Source organism: Dipodomys merriami, unplaced genomic scaffold (genome assembly GCF_024711535.1).
Source record: "Dipodomys merriami isolate MVZ:Mamm:240054 unplaced genomic scaffold, mDipMer1.0.p SCAF_40, whole genome shotgun sequence".
NCBI classification, from domain to species: Eukaryota; Metazoa; Chordata; class Mammalia; order Rodentia; family Heteromyidae; genus Dipodomys; species Dipodomys merriami.
This window is the reverse complement of record NW_027205604.1, coordinates 9,894,694-9,909,431: the sequence shown is the minus strand read 5'-3', so window position 1 is coordinate 9,909,431 and position 14,738 is coordinate 9,894,694. Positions and strand designations below refer to the sequence as shown.

At 39.0% G+C, this 14,738-nt stretch overlaps 1 protein-coding gene across 1 annotated transcript in view; it reads left to right on the top strand.

The window, feature by feature from the left end:
• The window catches only part of LOC138806526 (EGF-like and EMI domain-containing protein 1), a 503,918-nt gene that overhangs the window by 52,314 nt on the left and 436,866 nt on the right, over positions 1 to 14,738 (top strand). Inside the window, 3 exon segments of the mRNA XM_069991959.1 lie at positions 8,167 to 8,301; positions 10,780 to 10,889; positions 12,249 to 12,353. Of these exon segments, the coding sequence (XP_069848060.1) occupies positions 8,167 to 8,301; positions 10,780 to 10,889; positions 12,249 to 12,353 (350 nt within the window).

The window sequence follows — 14,738 nt, the reverse complement described above, 5'->3', positions numbered from 1 at the left end:
TTGAGCCATACCTCCAGTCCTCTTTGCTTTTGTTATTTTCTAATAAAGTTTCACATGTATGTCTGGGCAACCCTGGATTGCAATTCTGTTTATGCTTCTTGCTTAGCTGGCATTGACAGACATATCTGCCTGAGCAGTCACTACACAATTAAGAATTTTAAAGGGTAAATTAAGGGCATCTGACCAAAGTACTATTATAAAGTCATATTTTGATACCCTCCCTTCTTGAAATATAATCAAAGCAAAATAAAATATTTTAACACATAATAACAATAATACATTAGACAACCTGAAAGTAAGATCTCTAGATTAACCAGATAGTAAGTGAAAATAAGCCTGCAAACCACTCTGAAAGCAATAATGAAACAGGTTCCAAGGAAAGCAGTTATGAAAACTACTGATCAGATTATCAATTACTTGATCAACTATCATCCTGACAGATCTACTCTCAACTGACTTTCTCAAATCAAAATTATGCACGTCAGTTATTTCCTAAAAGAAACAAAGCAAAGCATACCTATATTACATATGAGATTTATTATTATAAGAAAGATTGATGAATATGGAATTGGCAAAATAATTTGTTGATTTAATCAATTATCAATTTAAAAGTCTCTATCATTTGGTAGTTACAACATGCACGTTTGTTGTTGTTGTTGTTGTTGAGCATGGGGCTTGAACTCAGGGCTTGGGTTCTGTCCCTGAGCTTTTTTGCTCAAAGCTAATGTTCCACTTTGAGCCACAATTCCACTTCTTGGTTTTCTGGTGATTAATTGGAGATAAGAGTCTCATGAACCTTTTTACACAGGCTGGCTTCTAACGGTGATCCTCAGATTTCAGCCTCCTGAGTAGCTAGGGTTACACGTGTGAGCCCCAGTCCACAGCTCCATTTTCTTGTTCTAAGGAATAAACTTAATGAATATTATGTTTCAACTGAAAGCCAGTGGTGTGTCCCTTGAGTCCTGACACTTCCGTGCCAACACACAGACCCTGCAGATTAAGGACAAGGTCCACCACAAGACTTCATTTCCAATGACTGGCCTCAGATGGTTCTCTGGCTACCATTGCCTCCCACCAACATTCTAGGAGCTTGGTACCTTCTACAGTCTCTTAGACGTCATCATTTGCAGTATGGACCTTGCAGGTTCTGTGATGGAACACCAATGCCCTCTCCGTGTGGGTCAGAGCTCAGTACCTACTCAGCACATCGCTGGCTCACTGTCTAGAAGACTTACTGGACTTTCATTATGTGAACAAGATGGGCTGAATGACGGATCAGTGTTTGAACTCAATCTTTAGGCATTTACCCCATTCTCTCCCTCTCTGGAGACCTGGCAGCTAAAATTTCTCACCTCTAATTATAAACTTCATTTTCTGGGTGAACAGATCCCTAATGAGGACTACAAAAGTCTTCTTATAGCTAAGGCCACTTCCTATGAACCTAGAAAAAGACCCAAATCCTCATTATATCCCAACGAGTAACTCTGAATACTATTCTAACAAAACATAGTATGAGATGTAAAGGAAATCATGATTATTAGAGTTGCAATTTAGAAGCGGACCAAATAATGGTGTAATGGAAATATATTTATTCATACATAAGCATATATGTATATATATCTCCTTTCAAAAATATACTAATAAGATTTTATAATACAGGTGTAGACAGTTAAAAGAAGGTATAGCAAGATTTAAGTAATGAACAAGATCCAGATAAGGAAATGTCAATCAAAAGCTAGTCGAAAATTTTTTTGGGGGGGTCAGGTCGTGGGGCCTGAACTCTGGGCCTGGGTGCTGTCCCTCAGCTCTTCAGCTCAAGGCTAGTGCTCTACCACTTGAGCCACGCCACTTCCAGCTTTTTTCTTTTTGCATATGTGGTGCTGAGGAATCAAACCCAGGACCTCAGGCATGCAAGGCAAGCGCTCTACCACTGAGCCACCTTCCCAGCCCCAAGTTGAAAAATTTTAACATCAGATAAATACAATTTAGGGTAAGAAAACAAATGTAAAACACATAATCGTTGTTTAGTAATAACACTACAAAATGATAGAACGATTAAGTATATACAATAATTACTAACTTGTGTATCCTTAAGGAAATACCCTCAGATATATAAAGAACTAAAATTAGCCTCAAATACATACAGAACTAGAATTCACAGAATTATAAATTCCTGTTCAAAATTAACTAGTGGGAGATTTAAATAAATATCTTTAAAAATCCCCAGTAGAGACAAATATTTAGCAAATATAGAGACTTGGGAATGAAAAGTACAAGTTCAAATGTGTCTGTGTATACAGGCATTCATCTATTCATGCCACTCTTACAAAAATACATACTATTAAATAAAAAATGTATGCAAAACTTCTAAACAATTATACAAATTTCCCCACAGGCCAAACAATGGGTCTCTTTTATTTGGCAATGCTGGCCATTGAACTCAGGGCCTTTTACTTTTTAGATGCTCTGCCACTTGAGTTGCACTCTCCTCCCTTTATGCTTTGGCTAGTTTTCCAGTTGGGCCTTACATGTACTTGGGTTCACTTGACTATCCTCCTATTTATGCTTCCTCGTGTAGCTGAAATGACAGGCACGTGATGCCCCATTCAGTTTTTATTGGATGAGACAGGATATTAAGAAATTATATCCAGAGCTGGTGGCACACTGACATTCTCAGCTTCTGAGCAGCTAGGATAAACATACGTGAGCCAAAGGCCTCAGCCAATAGATAGCTTTATAGTCAGGTTTTGAAGAATCATCGCATAGACAATCGTACTTTGACATCTGTATAGTTTAATTAGAAGTCAATAACGGCCAGGGTTTCTGTAAGTTGGAAGGAAATCCTTTCTTCTACCAACTTAGATAAGAGTAAGCTGTGAATTAATAGGCATAAATTAATAGAAGAGTTTGTCATGCATGTAGCTAGGAGAATCCTATAGGGAATAGTTCACAGAACAGCTTAATAAGGGTGGCATTTAGGACTTCGAGAGATGGAAATCTCTAATGAAGCTTGTTTACACAGATTCTTTTTGAAATGTCCTCCTGCCAAGGTTAGGCGCTTTCCTGGCTGCAGACTTGTGGGAATTTGGAAGGTAATGGAGGTGGTATTAACACAGTTGACTTAGAAAGCTTTGCCACAGCCACTTTCAAAGACCCGTCTTCAGATCCTGGACATAGGAGATCGATCCAAAGAATTAGAGCCATAAAAATCTCCACTGACTCCTGTGCACAGAGAATAAAACCAAAGCTGTTTGGCTGGAAGGTCTGCAGCCCACCCTTTCAGCCACTTTGGTGTTCTTTCCAATTCTTCACACATCAAGCCGCTCATTCCATTTCTTCTCCCATAATGACACCCACTGGCTTCTTCTCATTCTTCCCAACATCAGCTCTTCAGTGAAACCTCTCCTACTGCATACCTCTAAGTAAGAGTCTTTATGTTTTCAGTGTTCTTCCATCTTAACACATCACCTTCTGTATCTGCTTAGCTGCTTTTTAAAATGTTTTTTTTATTGTAAAAATACTGTACAGAGGGGTTACAGTTACATGAGTAAGGTAGTGAGTATATTTCCTATTGAGCATTGTTCCCTCCTGCTTTGTTTTTCCCCTACCATCCCTTCTCTACCATCTCCCCAACTCCTCCCTTCACCCTCCCCCAAGTTGTAAAGTTCATTTTCAACATAGTGTCTTGTACATCTCATTGTTACAATGGGTCATCCTGTATCCTTATTTTAGCATTTTGTTATTTCCCTTTCCCTCCCCAAATTAGAAAAATGTGTATACAAGATGCAGGGCACCAGAATCAAATACAGTGAAAACAGGGGTTAGACTGTGGGAGAAGAACATACAAAAGAAACAAAAAAAATCACATAGTACATTATAAATACGTTAAAAACAATAGCAAGAAAGTAAAAACCACTTGTGTCCCTATTTTGGGGTTCATTTCGTGTAACATCATTTTATATGGTCATATGTATATATATATACTTAGCTGCTTTTGACTTCCTGTCTCTTCTATTTGGATTATCTGTAGAGAAAAGGACTGTACTTTTGTTTGTATAACTTGGATCTGAAAATTCCAGCATCACATTGTCCAGGCGTCCTCTCCTCCACTCTGCCGGTACCAACTTCTCTTTTTCTCTCCTTAAGGACTCACTTTGGTTTTTGGAAGCTGACTTCTTGTCTATGCTTTGGGTGTGAAAGATTGTAGAGGGACCAATTCTCAACCAATCACTGAGGACCAGTGTAGAAACAACCCCGACTTCCTCACCTTCTGGAAGGTTGTTATCCACAGTGTTGACTAGCCCAATAAGGCATCTTTTGCTGACTAGCTCTTTTTCTCTGTCTCCCTTCATCACTCCTGGTCCCTGTTTTATGTGCCTCACAAGAAAACTCAATCTCCTCCAAAACCTTATTTGAAAGACTACATCTGACACAATCCATTATGCCCGGAGTTTCACAATAAATAGCTTTTTTTTTTTTTTTTAAAAATGGATGAGTGAGTGGATGGATGGATGGAGAAGAGGTTGAAAAGTAGAGTCCAAATTGGGGTGATATGTAGCCATTTAAACTACTGACAACAGACTTTTGAAAGTGCTGTGAGCTCATTCTATGTAAGACCGGGTTGGCTCATAGAAAGCAGACACTTGCATCAAGGCATGCTTATGGCAGTTCCTACAAGATCTAACATGGAATCTTTATTTTTTAAATTCATTTTAAATTATCTATAAGTAGTTGTACAATTCAGCATGTTGGTTTATGAGCACAATGTATCTTGGCTGATGTCATACCTTCTGTCCTTTCCCTCCACCCCTCCCCCCAATTCTCGCAAACCCATCCATTCCCTCAATTTACCTAGTCCTCATATGGAATTTTTTTTAAAGCTGAGAGTTTCTGTAAGCTGGATGCCCTATTACTGGATGCCCAAAATAGGCACCCTTTTTACACCTAACATTTTATTATAGTATTTGCCTCAGGTATTACAGTATCCCATGCAAATGTGTAAATACAGTTCATCCGGAACTGTATTCAGTTTAAGTGTGGTTAACAGCCCTCATGCTCACCTTTCAGAACTGTATGTGGAGGTGAGAATTGGGCTATCAGTGAAATCAGATGGTGAGAATTGCATCCAGAGAAAGAAGTGACCACAGAGGGAACCAGAGCCACAGTGAACAAAGTAGCAGACACATAATGCGGGCCATATTGGGAGACAAAATGGTATCATTGCTGTGTCACTGGACAAATTCACAGAGGTGTTTAGGAGCTGAGTAGAACTCTTGAAGCTTATTTCTATTTCTAGTGGACTATAAGCACACAGGCTAAGCTATCCTCTACACTTCTTGAGATTGTGAATAGGGAGACTAAGCTAGACAGGATATGAGCCTCCTTCAGGAACAGCAGAGTCTGAATCATCTTACACATCCTAGTGGGGGTCAGTGCATGGCTTGTCAGGGACATCGAATGCATGAGGATGAATGCGTGGCCCAACTCACTTGACCATTTCTGCTATCATCAGTGCAAAATGATGTGCACTAGAAACTCCGCCTGCATTAAAAGCATTCTTCCAATTACAAAAGATTACAAGGCATTAATTCTGGGACCCTAGATTATCGTTACCTTCTAGCCAGATACAATTAAAAATCAAAAACAGTGCATCCTAGCCCTACACAATTAAAAATCAAAAGCAGTGCATCCTAAAATCCTATAAATCGGAATAAGGGGATATTAATATTCAAGTAGGAACAAGTGTAACAAGTGTTACATGTGAAATTCAATTATAGTAAACATAAAGACTGAAAATATTGTTTGGAAATAATTTCTAACAGATGAATGGATCAAGAAAGTGTGGTATCTCTACACAATGGATTTTTACTCACCCATTAGAAAGAAAGATGTTGTATCATTTGTAAAGAAATGGAAAGACCTGGAAAAATTATTTTAAGTGAAGTAAGTCTGGTACAGAGACACAAAGTTCCCATATTTTCCCTTTTGTGGAAGTTAGCTTTAGATGATAACCTTATAAATAAATATGTTGGGTGGTATGCAAGTGTATGCCATTTTATTAACTGAAATTAGGTAAATTCAAAGAAAATCTCAAGTAGTATAATTCCTTAGAAGGTAAAAATCAAAGTTCAGCAAACTAAAACACTAGGAAGCAAGGACTCAAAAGGGAAAAGTGGTAGGCAGATGAAGAGAAGGGTAGAATGCAGTGAAGAATCCCAGGTGTATATTCTACAAAACTAAGAAGAGTGAGCGAGGGGCAGGGAAGGAGGGGTGGGTGAGAATGTGGAAAGGGGTGGCGTTCATCAAGATGCACTGTATTCATAAACTATTAGTTAAATGGCAACTCCTTTGTACAACTCCTGAAAGATACTAATGTACATAAAAATATTAGAAAGGCCAAATTAAAGAAAAAAGAAATAACTTCTAGGGGAACATTAAGCTCTTTTTGTTGTTGTTGTTGGTCTTGGGGCCTGAACTCAGGACCTGGGTGCTGTCCCTCAGCTCTTCAGCTCAAGGCTAGTTAGTGCTCTATCATTTGAGGCACGGCGCTCCTGTCTTTTTTAGCTTCTGTAGTGCTGAGAAATCGAACCCAAGGCCTCATGCATGCAAGGCAAGCACTGTACCACTGAGCCACCTTCCCAGCCCCAATTAATCTTTGGATTAATTAGTTTCCTTTTTAAAATTTGTTTTATTAGCTCTAAATAGCTAAATAGTACAAAGGAGTTTCAACATGTCACTTTCTTTTTTGTGTGTGCGTTTTTCTCCATCAATTTTATTTTTTGTATGTTTTTTATTGTAAAAATGCTGTACAGAGGGGTTACAGTTACATGAGCAAGGTAATGAGCACAATTTCCTATTGAGCATTGTTGCTTCCTCCTTTGTTTTCCCCCTACCATCCCTTCCCTCCCACCTCTACTACTCCCCACCCCCAGCCCTGCAAAAGTTTCATTTTCAGCATAGTGTTTTGTACATTTCATTTTCAACATAGTGTTTTGTACATTTCATTGTTACAATGGGTCAACCTGTATCTTTACTTCAGCATTTTGTTTTTTCCCTTCCCCTCCCCAAATTAGAGAAGTGTATATACATGATGCAGGGCACTGACATCAAATACAGTGAAAACAGGGGTTATACTGTGGGGGAGGAACATACAGAACAACAAAAAAATCACATGGCACATGATAAATACGTTATAAACAATAGCAAGAAAGAAAAAAGATATTTGTGTCCCTATCTTGGGGTTCATTTTGCTTAACATCATCTTATATGGTCATATGTACATAGCTTTTGGCCTTTTCTGCTTGTCCTACACATGTACTAGTTATTGCAAGTAAGGGAAACTATAGGACCTATGTTTCTTTGGGCTTGGCTTACTTCATTTAACATAATATTTTCCAAGTCTTTCCATTTCCTAACAAATGGGGTAATATCATTTTTTCTGATGGAGGCATAGAATTCCATTATATATATATATATATATGTATATATATATATATATATATATATCACATTTTCTTGATCCATTCATCTACTGGGGGGCATCTGGGTTGGTTCCATATCTTAGCTATCAACATGTCACTTTCTGAGTACAATGCATCTTTATCAATGACTTCCCTTCTCCTCCCATCTCTTTCAATGCCTTCCCTTTTGCTCATGCATCTTGAGACTGTGACATTCTGATTTTTTAAGTATACTTCTTTATTATATTTAAGTAGTTGTACAGAGGAGTTGCAATTCAACAAACAAATTTAGGAGTACAATGCATCTTTATCAATGTTACCCCTTTCATCCTTCAACATTATGATCAAAAAGAAATTTAACTATCAAAGAACTCAGAATTTAATTTGCAGCTTGTTTTCTAACCCTGTGGGAAATCTGATTTAGATTTAGATTTAGATTTAGATTTTCCTGGTCTTTATTCTGATTTTTCCTCTTCCTGATCCTGATAGTTACAAAATATTTTATTTTTTAATATTTTTTATGTAATAGCTACCCATACATGTATTACATCTAGAATGTCTACAAGTATTACTTGCATTCTTCTCTTTCACATTCTGTAGTAGTCATGATTGCAAACATTTTGTAGAAAATGAAGAAATAAATCATTCATATTTTTATAGAAAACAGACATATCTATGACACCACTGCTCTTTTTTTATTTTCTAGGCCAAATGTTTGCGAAGAACAAGAGCTGACAGTAGTGCGACTTGCACACCCATGCGTGCAAGCCTTTACACACATCGTCAAGTGCTGGAAACAAGGTTGCCGGTGCCCCAGCTGGTATGCTGGCTACGAAAGGAGGTAACGATGCTTTCTGCCTTTAGGTTATTAAACATCAAAATCAGAAGCCTCACTGCTCCTAAAATATGTTACCTAATGCATTTTAGGAAAGAATTCTTACATCACAAATAAAGGGGATACAGCCTGCCCCCCTGGGATGATTCAGGATGATGCTTTTCCCTTCAGAGATGGGGTCTGGGGTGACTTATAGTTCTCACGTATGTGGGAGTATTATGGGTAAGATGCCACTAATTTTACCTGCTGGCATGAGATAGCATTGTAAGCTCAAGATCAGAACATGGACAGAAACAAGGAATATTGTGTTGGTGTGCTAAATTTAGCAGATCTTAGATCTGGGGTATCTACAGTTGTGAACTAATGCCTGACCTACCTTTGGCCCCGTTGTTATACTTTGAAACCTAGAGCTGCTTTAACTTTATTATGGCCTTTGAATTAGGATTAACTCAGCAGGCTGGGAAGAGAGCAGAAAAGCAAGTGTCCACAATGCTTTCTGCAGGTCCAGGCTTTTTCCTTTTTTCAAAGTTTTAAAATAGTTTGACAAAACATCTAAGAACCTCTTGATACAGATAGTTGCTGATGGGTTGAGTGTTATTTAAAGGAATCAAATAGATCTAAATTCAGGGCACCCCTAACCTTAAAACAAAGTGTTCTTTTAAGTTAATGAAGGATTTCTTGTTAATAAATATTATGGCTGATGGAAACATTGGAATGTTTGTTTATAAATAACTGTTTGCTTTTGTATATGAGAACAGTCACAAAAGAGAACTAGATGAAACATTGCCAGATTGAATTTATAATTTCAGATATTTATATAGATACATACATACTTTTTGTGTGGTTGTGTGTATATGGGGGAGGGGAAGTTAGTCTTCAGATTCTTGGTCTAAATTCAGGGTACTTAATTTAAATCTGAAATTTTTTTTCTCTGGTTCTTAATAGCTGTGTGGCCTTAGACACAATTTCTGCCTTTGTCTATGCCTCAGTCTATCTATAAAGTTGGAAAAACAATGCCGTACATAGATATTATGGAGATAAGCTGTAAACATATTTAACACATTTTGTACAGTGCTTGGTATGCAGTGTATTCTCAGTATGTGTTGGTATAATGCAATGGCAAGAAAGCTTATTTTAAAAGAAATCAGAATGAAAACCATACTTATGGGTATGTGATTTATTCATTAGGATACTTGTTTCTGAATATTTTTTAATTTAGATTTATGTATAACCCCTGCAGGATTTAATCATTGTCAGTATTAATCTGAAGCAAGGAAAGAAAGATATGATAGGTATTCAAAATTGAGAAGAAAACAAGTATGAATAAGTAAAACAGGTTTTATATTTTTATCCAAAAGAGCTTACTAGTCACACTAAGTAATGCATTTTGTGGATAACACCTGCTTGGAGTGACAGCCGGTTTGAAACATGCTTAGAATCTTTGTCAAACTTATAGACTTTTTGTTCATATAAAAGCATACAAACTTACATTTGGGTCCCAATTGGAGAGATACACATGAAAAACATTCGGCTATATTACAAGATGGCAAATAATTAAAAGTTTTAAACAGTGATGTGCCAAAAAGCTCTGCCTTTTTATTGTTGTTGTTGTCAGTGGTGGTAGTGTTGTTTTGTTCTTTGTTTTTGTTTTTGTTTTGTGGCAGTACTGGGGCTTGAATTCAGGGCCTGGGCACTGTCCTTTAGCTTTTTCACTCAAAGCTGGTGCTCTACCACTTGAACCACAGCCTCATTTCTGGTGTTTTGGTGTTTAGTTGGAAATAAGAATCTCATGGATTTTATTGTCTGGTCTAGCTTTGAACCTTGATCCTCAGTTCTCAGCCTCCTGAGTAACTAGGATTACAGGTGTGAGCCATCAGCACCCAGCTGGAGCTCTTGTTTCTAAAAGATGAGAAAGAACAATATACATACACACAGAGGGGAAAGAGAAGTTGGGAGGAAATGAAAATTGAATTGATGGGATTGGCTGGGATATGAAGAGAGATATACAAACAGAAGAGAATGTTTTAGCACTTCTGGGATAAAGGATAAAAATGGCACTGATGTGGAAAGCCAATATTTGGTAACTTTTTTTTTGTCTTTAATTTCCTGAACAACTTCTCTTCACTGTGAAATTTTGGCACAGCACACGTATGTTGATCTGTTTATGTACTGTGTACTTATCAGGCTATATGTCATTTTTAGAACCTGGTAATTTTGTATTCCACCTCCAAGAAAAAACTATTGGCCCCTTTCAGAATGACAGCATACTGGTTAAGATTGTGAGCTGGGGTGGAGACAGTCTATGAGGAGCCTTTCACATCAATGACACTTGCTGCCCTTTAGGATAGCCTTGTCTCCATTTTGTCTTTCTTTCTTGATCTCCTGAGTGACCCTTCAGACGGTACTATGTTTTTAGAAGCAATGAGAAGAACTGCCGTAAGAGGAATGTTACCCTTTCCTGATTCAGATCCCTGTGTTTCTCAGGACTTGGTACTACACCACATACAGACAGGTGCACAGCATACAGCTGCAGATGGTCTACAGGTGCTGTCCTGGCTGGAGCCGGTGGGATGATGAATGTGGCTGCCTGCACTGTAAGTTGTTATTCTTCCCTTCAGACTCTCTCACTAGAAGCAATGGTTTTGCTTGGTGTGGGGATTCCTGCGTATTATGCCTGCCAGGTTTTCGGATTCAGAGCATTGCCTTGGACTAAATATTCACACATGACCTGTGGAAAAATGCACAAAAAGCCTTCTGCAGAGTGTTTCTAATGATGGGTCACAGCTTAGGACCTGTGGAAGGGCTGCTTTATATTCTGTCTCTTGATTTAAAAAGACAGTTGATTTAAAGCCAGACAGGTTATACCCTGGCGTCCATCTCTCTTTTCTGTTTGCTTCTTTCCCATATCATCAAATTTGTAATCCGCAGTTGATTCAAAAGTCCAGGGGGAAATCACTGTACTAAATCTAAATGGGATTTCTCAACGTGTACTTATCATGATTAATTGCACAACTCTAGAGGCAGTTTACTTTTTAAGATGAAGCATGCAGTCCTTTTGTAAACCTCTGGTTGAGGGCATTTCAGAACCTCAGGAGAATATTTGACAGCACCCAGGTAGCAGAGTTAGTGGCATTATAGACAGTTCATTCACAGAAGGAGAAATGGCTCTGTTTAGCAACTCCTTTGCCTACATTATGTGTTCACGGTTGTTTCCAAGTCACTTAAAACCCTTTGGTGTGTTGCAATCAGCACAGCACTGGAGCACAATTTATCTCTCCTGCTGCTGTGCACCATAAGGAGTTGGGTCAGCATCCTACATCCTCCCTCAATGTGCTTTTTGCTCTGGAAATACCTTAGTAAAGTTGCTGCAGACTTCTCCTGTCAAGCAGGCAGAGTGTTGACTGGTACATCCAGGGTCGTTGTGTCTTTACAAGAAGTTCTTGGCCACCTCACCTGTCTGGTTTAAGATGAGTGCGAAGATCTGAACACAATGCCATCACAACTCCTGGGATATCACAATTGTGGGCTGAATTTGTTATATGCTTTACCTGTGCAAGATCTGTCACAGTACTTTGCCTCTGGTTAAGTATTAATGTGTATTCATTCTAGATTGGTTCGGTCGTCTTATTTATGCAACTTATCTAGACCAGTCCCTCTCAGATTTGAATGTAGAGATAAACCTGGTATCTTATCCTTAGCCATGGTTTAGATTTGGATTCTACAGGCCTGGGATGGGCCTGAGATGGGGTAATTGTGTAAGCTTCCTGGTGATATGAATGAATTCTAAGAGAATTCAGAGAGCAAGGCCTTAATTTGTAACAGCATTGCTCTTGAACCTTGCTCTGGAGAGGCTTGTAGAAATGTCTCCATGACTGTTAAATTAGCAACATGATGCCTACATTGATTTTTCTTCTTTCCCTCCCCTCAACGCCATTCTCCCACCCTCCTTTCAGCTACCCCTGTGGTGGCGAGTCGTTTCAATGGAAAGAAGTGCTCAGCTGGTGAGGGCCAGCAGTGCCGCTGTTCAGAGGGATTTCATGGGCCCGCCTGTCAATAGGGTGAGTTCTCCAGTAGGATCCTTTCATTATCATTTGGCGCTGTCTGCTCTGCTCTGAGGGACCAGACCATTTTGTTGATGCAGACAAATGGTAGGGTTAGCTCTCTGGGGATTGCCGATCATTTAAAACGAGCCACTAAGCAGAAATCTACAACCTACCAAGTAACAAGCATCACGAAACGGGCTTTGTAGTTTAGTTTTAATTATTGAACCTAAGAATTCAAAGGGTAACAGTAAGTGCCAAATAGTGGTAAAGGAAAGAACAGCGGAATAAGAAAACGCCAATCTGACCCTAGATGTGAAATCTCTTAGCGGGCCATGGATTGAAATCGCTGGTACATTATTCTCCTAGGAAGTCTCTGTGCTTTGTGAATAAGCAAAATGCATTAACATGAATTGTGGTGTTTGCTGATGATGGTTTCATGCTGTTTATTGAAGTAAACCTACAAAAGTATCATATCTTAAACGTTTCTCAAAGTCGCAACACGTGGCAACCTGGTTTTCAACTGTCAATGTCAGACAGGTACGTTTAAGATGTTTTCGATGTGGGAAGTATTTGGAATGGCCATTGCCTTAAGCTTTCCTGAATCCACTATGAGAGGGGTTATTTCCAAAGGATTGGTTTTGGCTTAATCTTCTGATGCTCCTTCAGAGAATGTGTCTTTCAGAACAGGGAAAACCAAGTGAAACCTAGCTTACTGGAGTTGGAGATATATATGCACAAAGTTCATGAAAATATTGCATTCATTGTTTCCTGTGGCTCATTTTTTTTCTTGTATTCATTACCCAGGCCTTTGTCAGTGTCCTTGAAAGAAAATTTAGGCTCATCTTTTCTGTGGACCACTTCAGAGTAATTCTTATTATCAGTTAACCCCAGATGCTCTTTCCTGAGTTGCTTGTCTTATGCCTTTCTAAACTCAGATTGCAAATTAAAATATAAGCAGACTTATAATCCTAGTTCATTATTTGACTATGGAACACTGCTTTTGAAATAGATCAGTAGGTGTTTTGAGCTCCAAGATATATCTTCATTTTTTCCTATGATTTTAAAGCTGTCATGGAAACCACACATTGATCCATGATAAATTATTTGCCTCTAGACAAATTATTTCATATACATGTGCAATGCTTGTTTTCTTATCTTGATCAGTAATTGTGATGTACAATTACAGGTGTCATTGTTTCATCAATAATTACAAAAATTAATGACCACTTTACAAATGCATTTGTTTTGGTAAATCTTGCAACATATCCCAGCCAGGAAGAGAAAGGTAATTAGGAAGACATATGCAATGGTAGTGTTAAGGAGTGCTACCTAGGGTAATTTATCCTTTCTTTTCTACATCAGTGCTTGGCTATTTTGATTATTCTAATTCTTTTTTTTTTTTTGGGGGGGGTCTGATCATGGGGCCTGAACTCTGGGCCTGGGCGCTGTCCTTCAGCTCTTCAGCTCAAGGCTAGCGCTCTACCACTTGAGCCACAGCGCCACTTCCGGCTTTTTTCTTTTTGCTTATGTGGTACTGAGGAATCAAACCCAGGTCCTCATGCATGCAAGGCAAGCACTCTACCATTAAGCCACCTTCCCAGCCCATTCTAATTCTTAACAACTTTCTACACCAAAGAAATTAATATGATTTCAGCAAAAGCTGATCTTTCAAGAGTATAGTTGAGAGAGTACATAATCTACTAAGCAGGTTGTCTACAATCTAACAATACAGCCTTTGAGCTGCTATTTACCTTGTCACTGGAGTTTTGTTCTGATTTGTGAACATGTAATCCTTGACCTGATTGATCCTATTTTGATACTATTCCCCTATTTTTGTCTTTTTGTTCCATATATAATATATATTATATACATGTGTTTCCCAATAAAAAACAATTTTAATGCTGTGTTCCAAAATACATAAATAATACCAAACTATAAAAAGTTAAACAAATTTCAAATCTTTCTCTGGTCTTCTGTAGCTTTCTATAAGCAGCTGCCTAATACCTTAGGATCTCAGGGTACTACTGTTTCTCATCTCATCATTTACCAATGAACAATAGGATGTTTGTAGTTTTCCAAGTTTTCCTTCCCTTCCCTTCCCTTCCCTTCCCTTCCCTTCCCTTCCCTTCCCTTCCCTTCCCTTCCCTTCCCTTCCCTTCCCTTCCCTTCCCTTCCCTTCCCTTCCCTTCCCTTCCCTTCCCTCTCCTCCCCTCCCCTCCCCTCCCCTCCCCTCCCCTCCCCTTCCCTTCCCTTCCCTTCCCTTCCCTTCCCTTCCCTCCCCTCCCCTCCCCTCCCCTCCCCTCCCCTCCCCTCCCCTCCCCTCCCCTCCCCTCCCCTCCCCTCCCCTCCCCTCCCCTCCCCTCCCCTCCCCTCCCCTCCCCTCCCCTCCCCTCCCCTCCC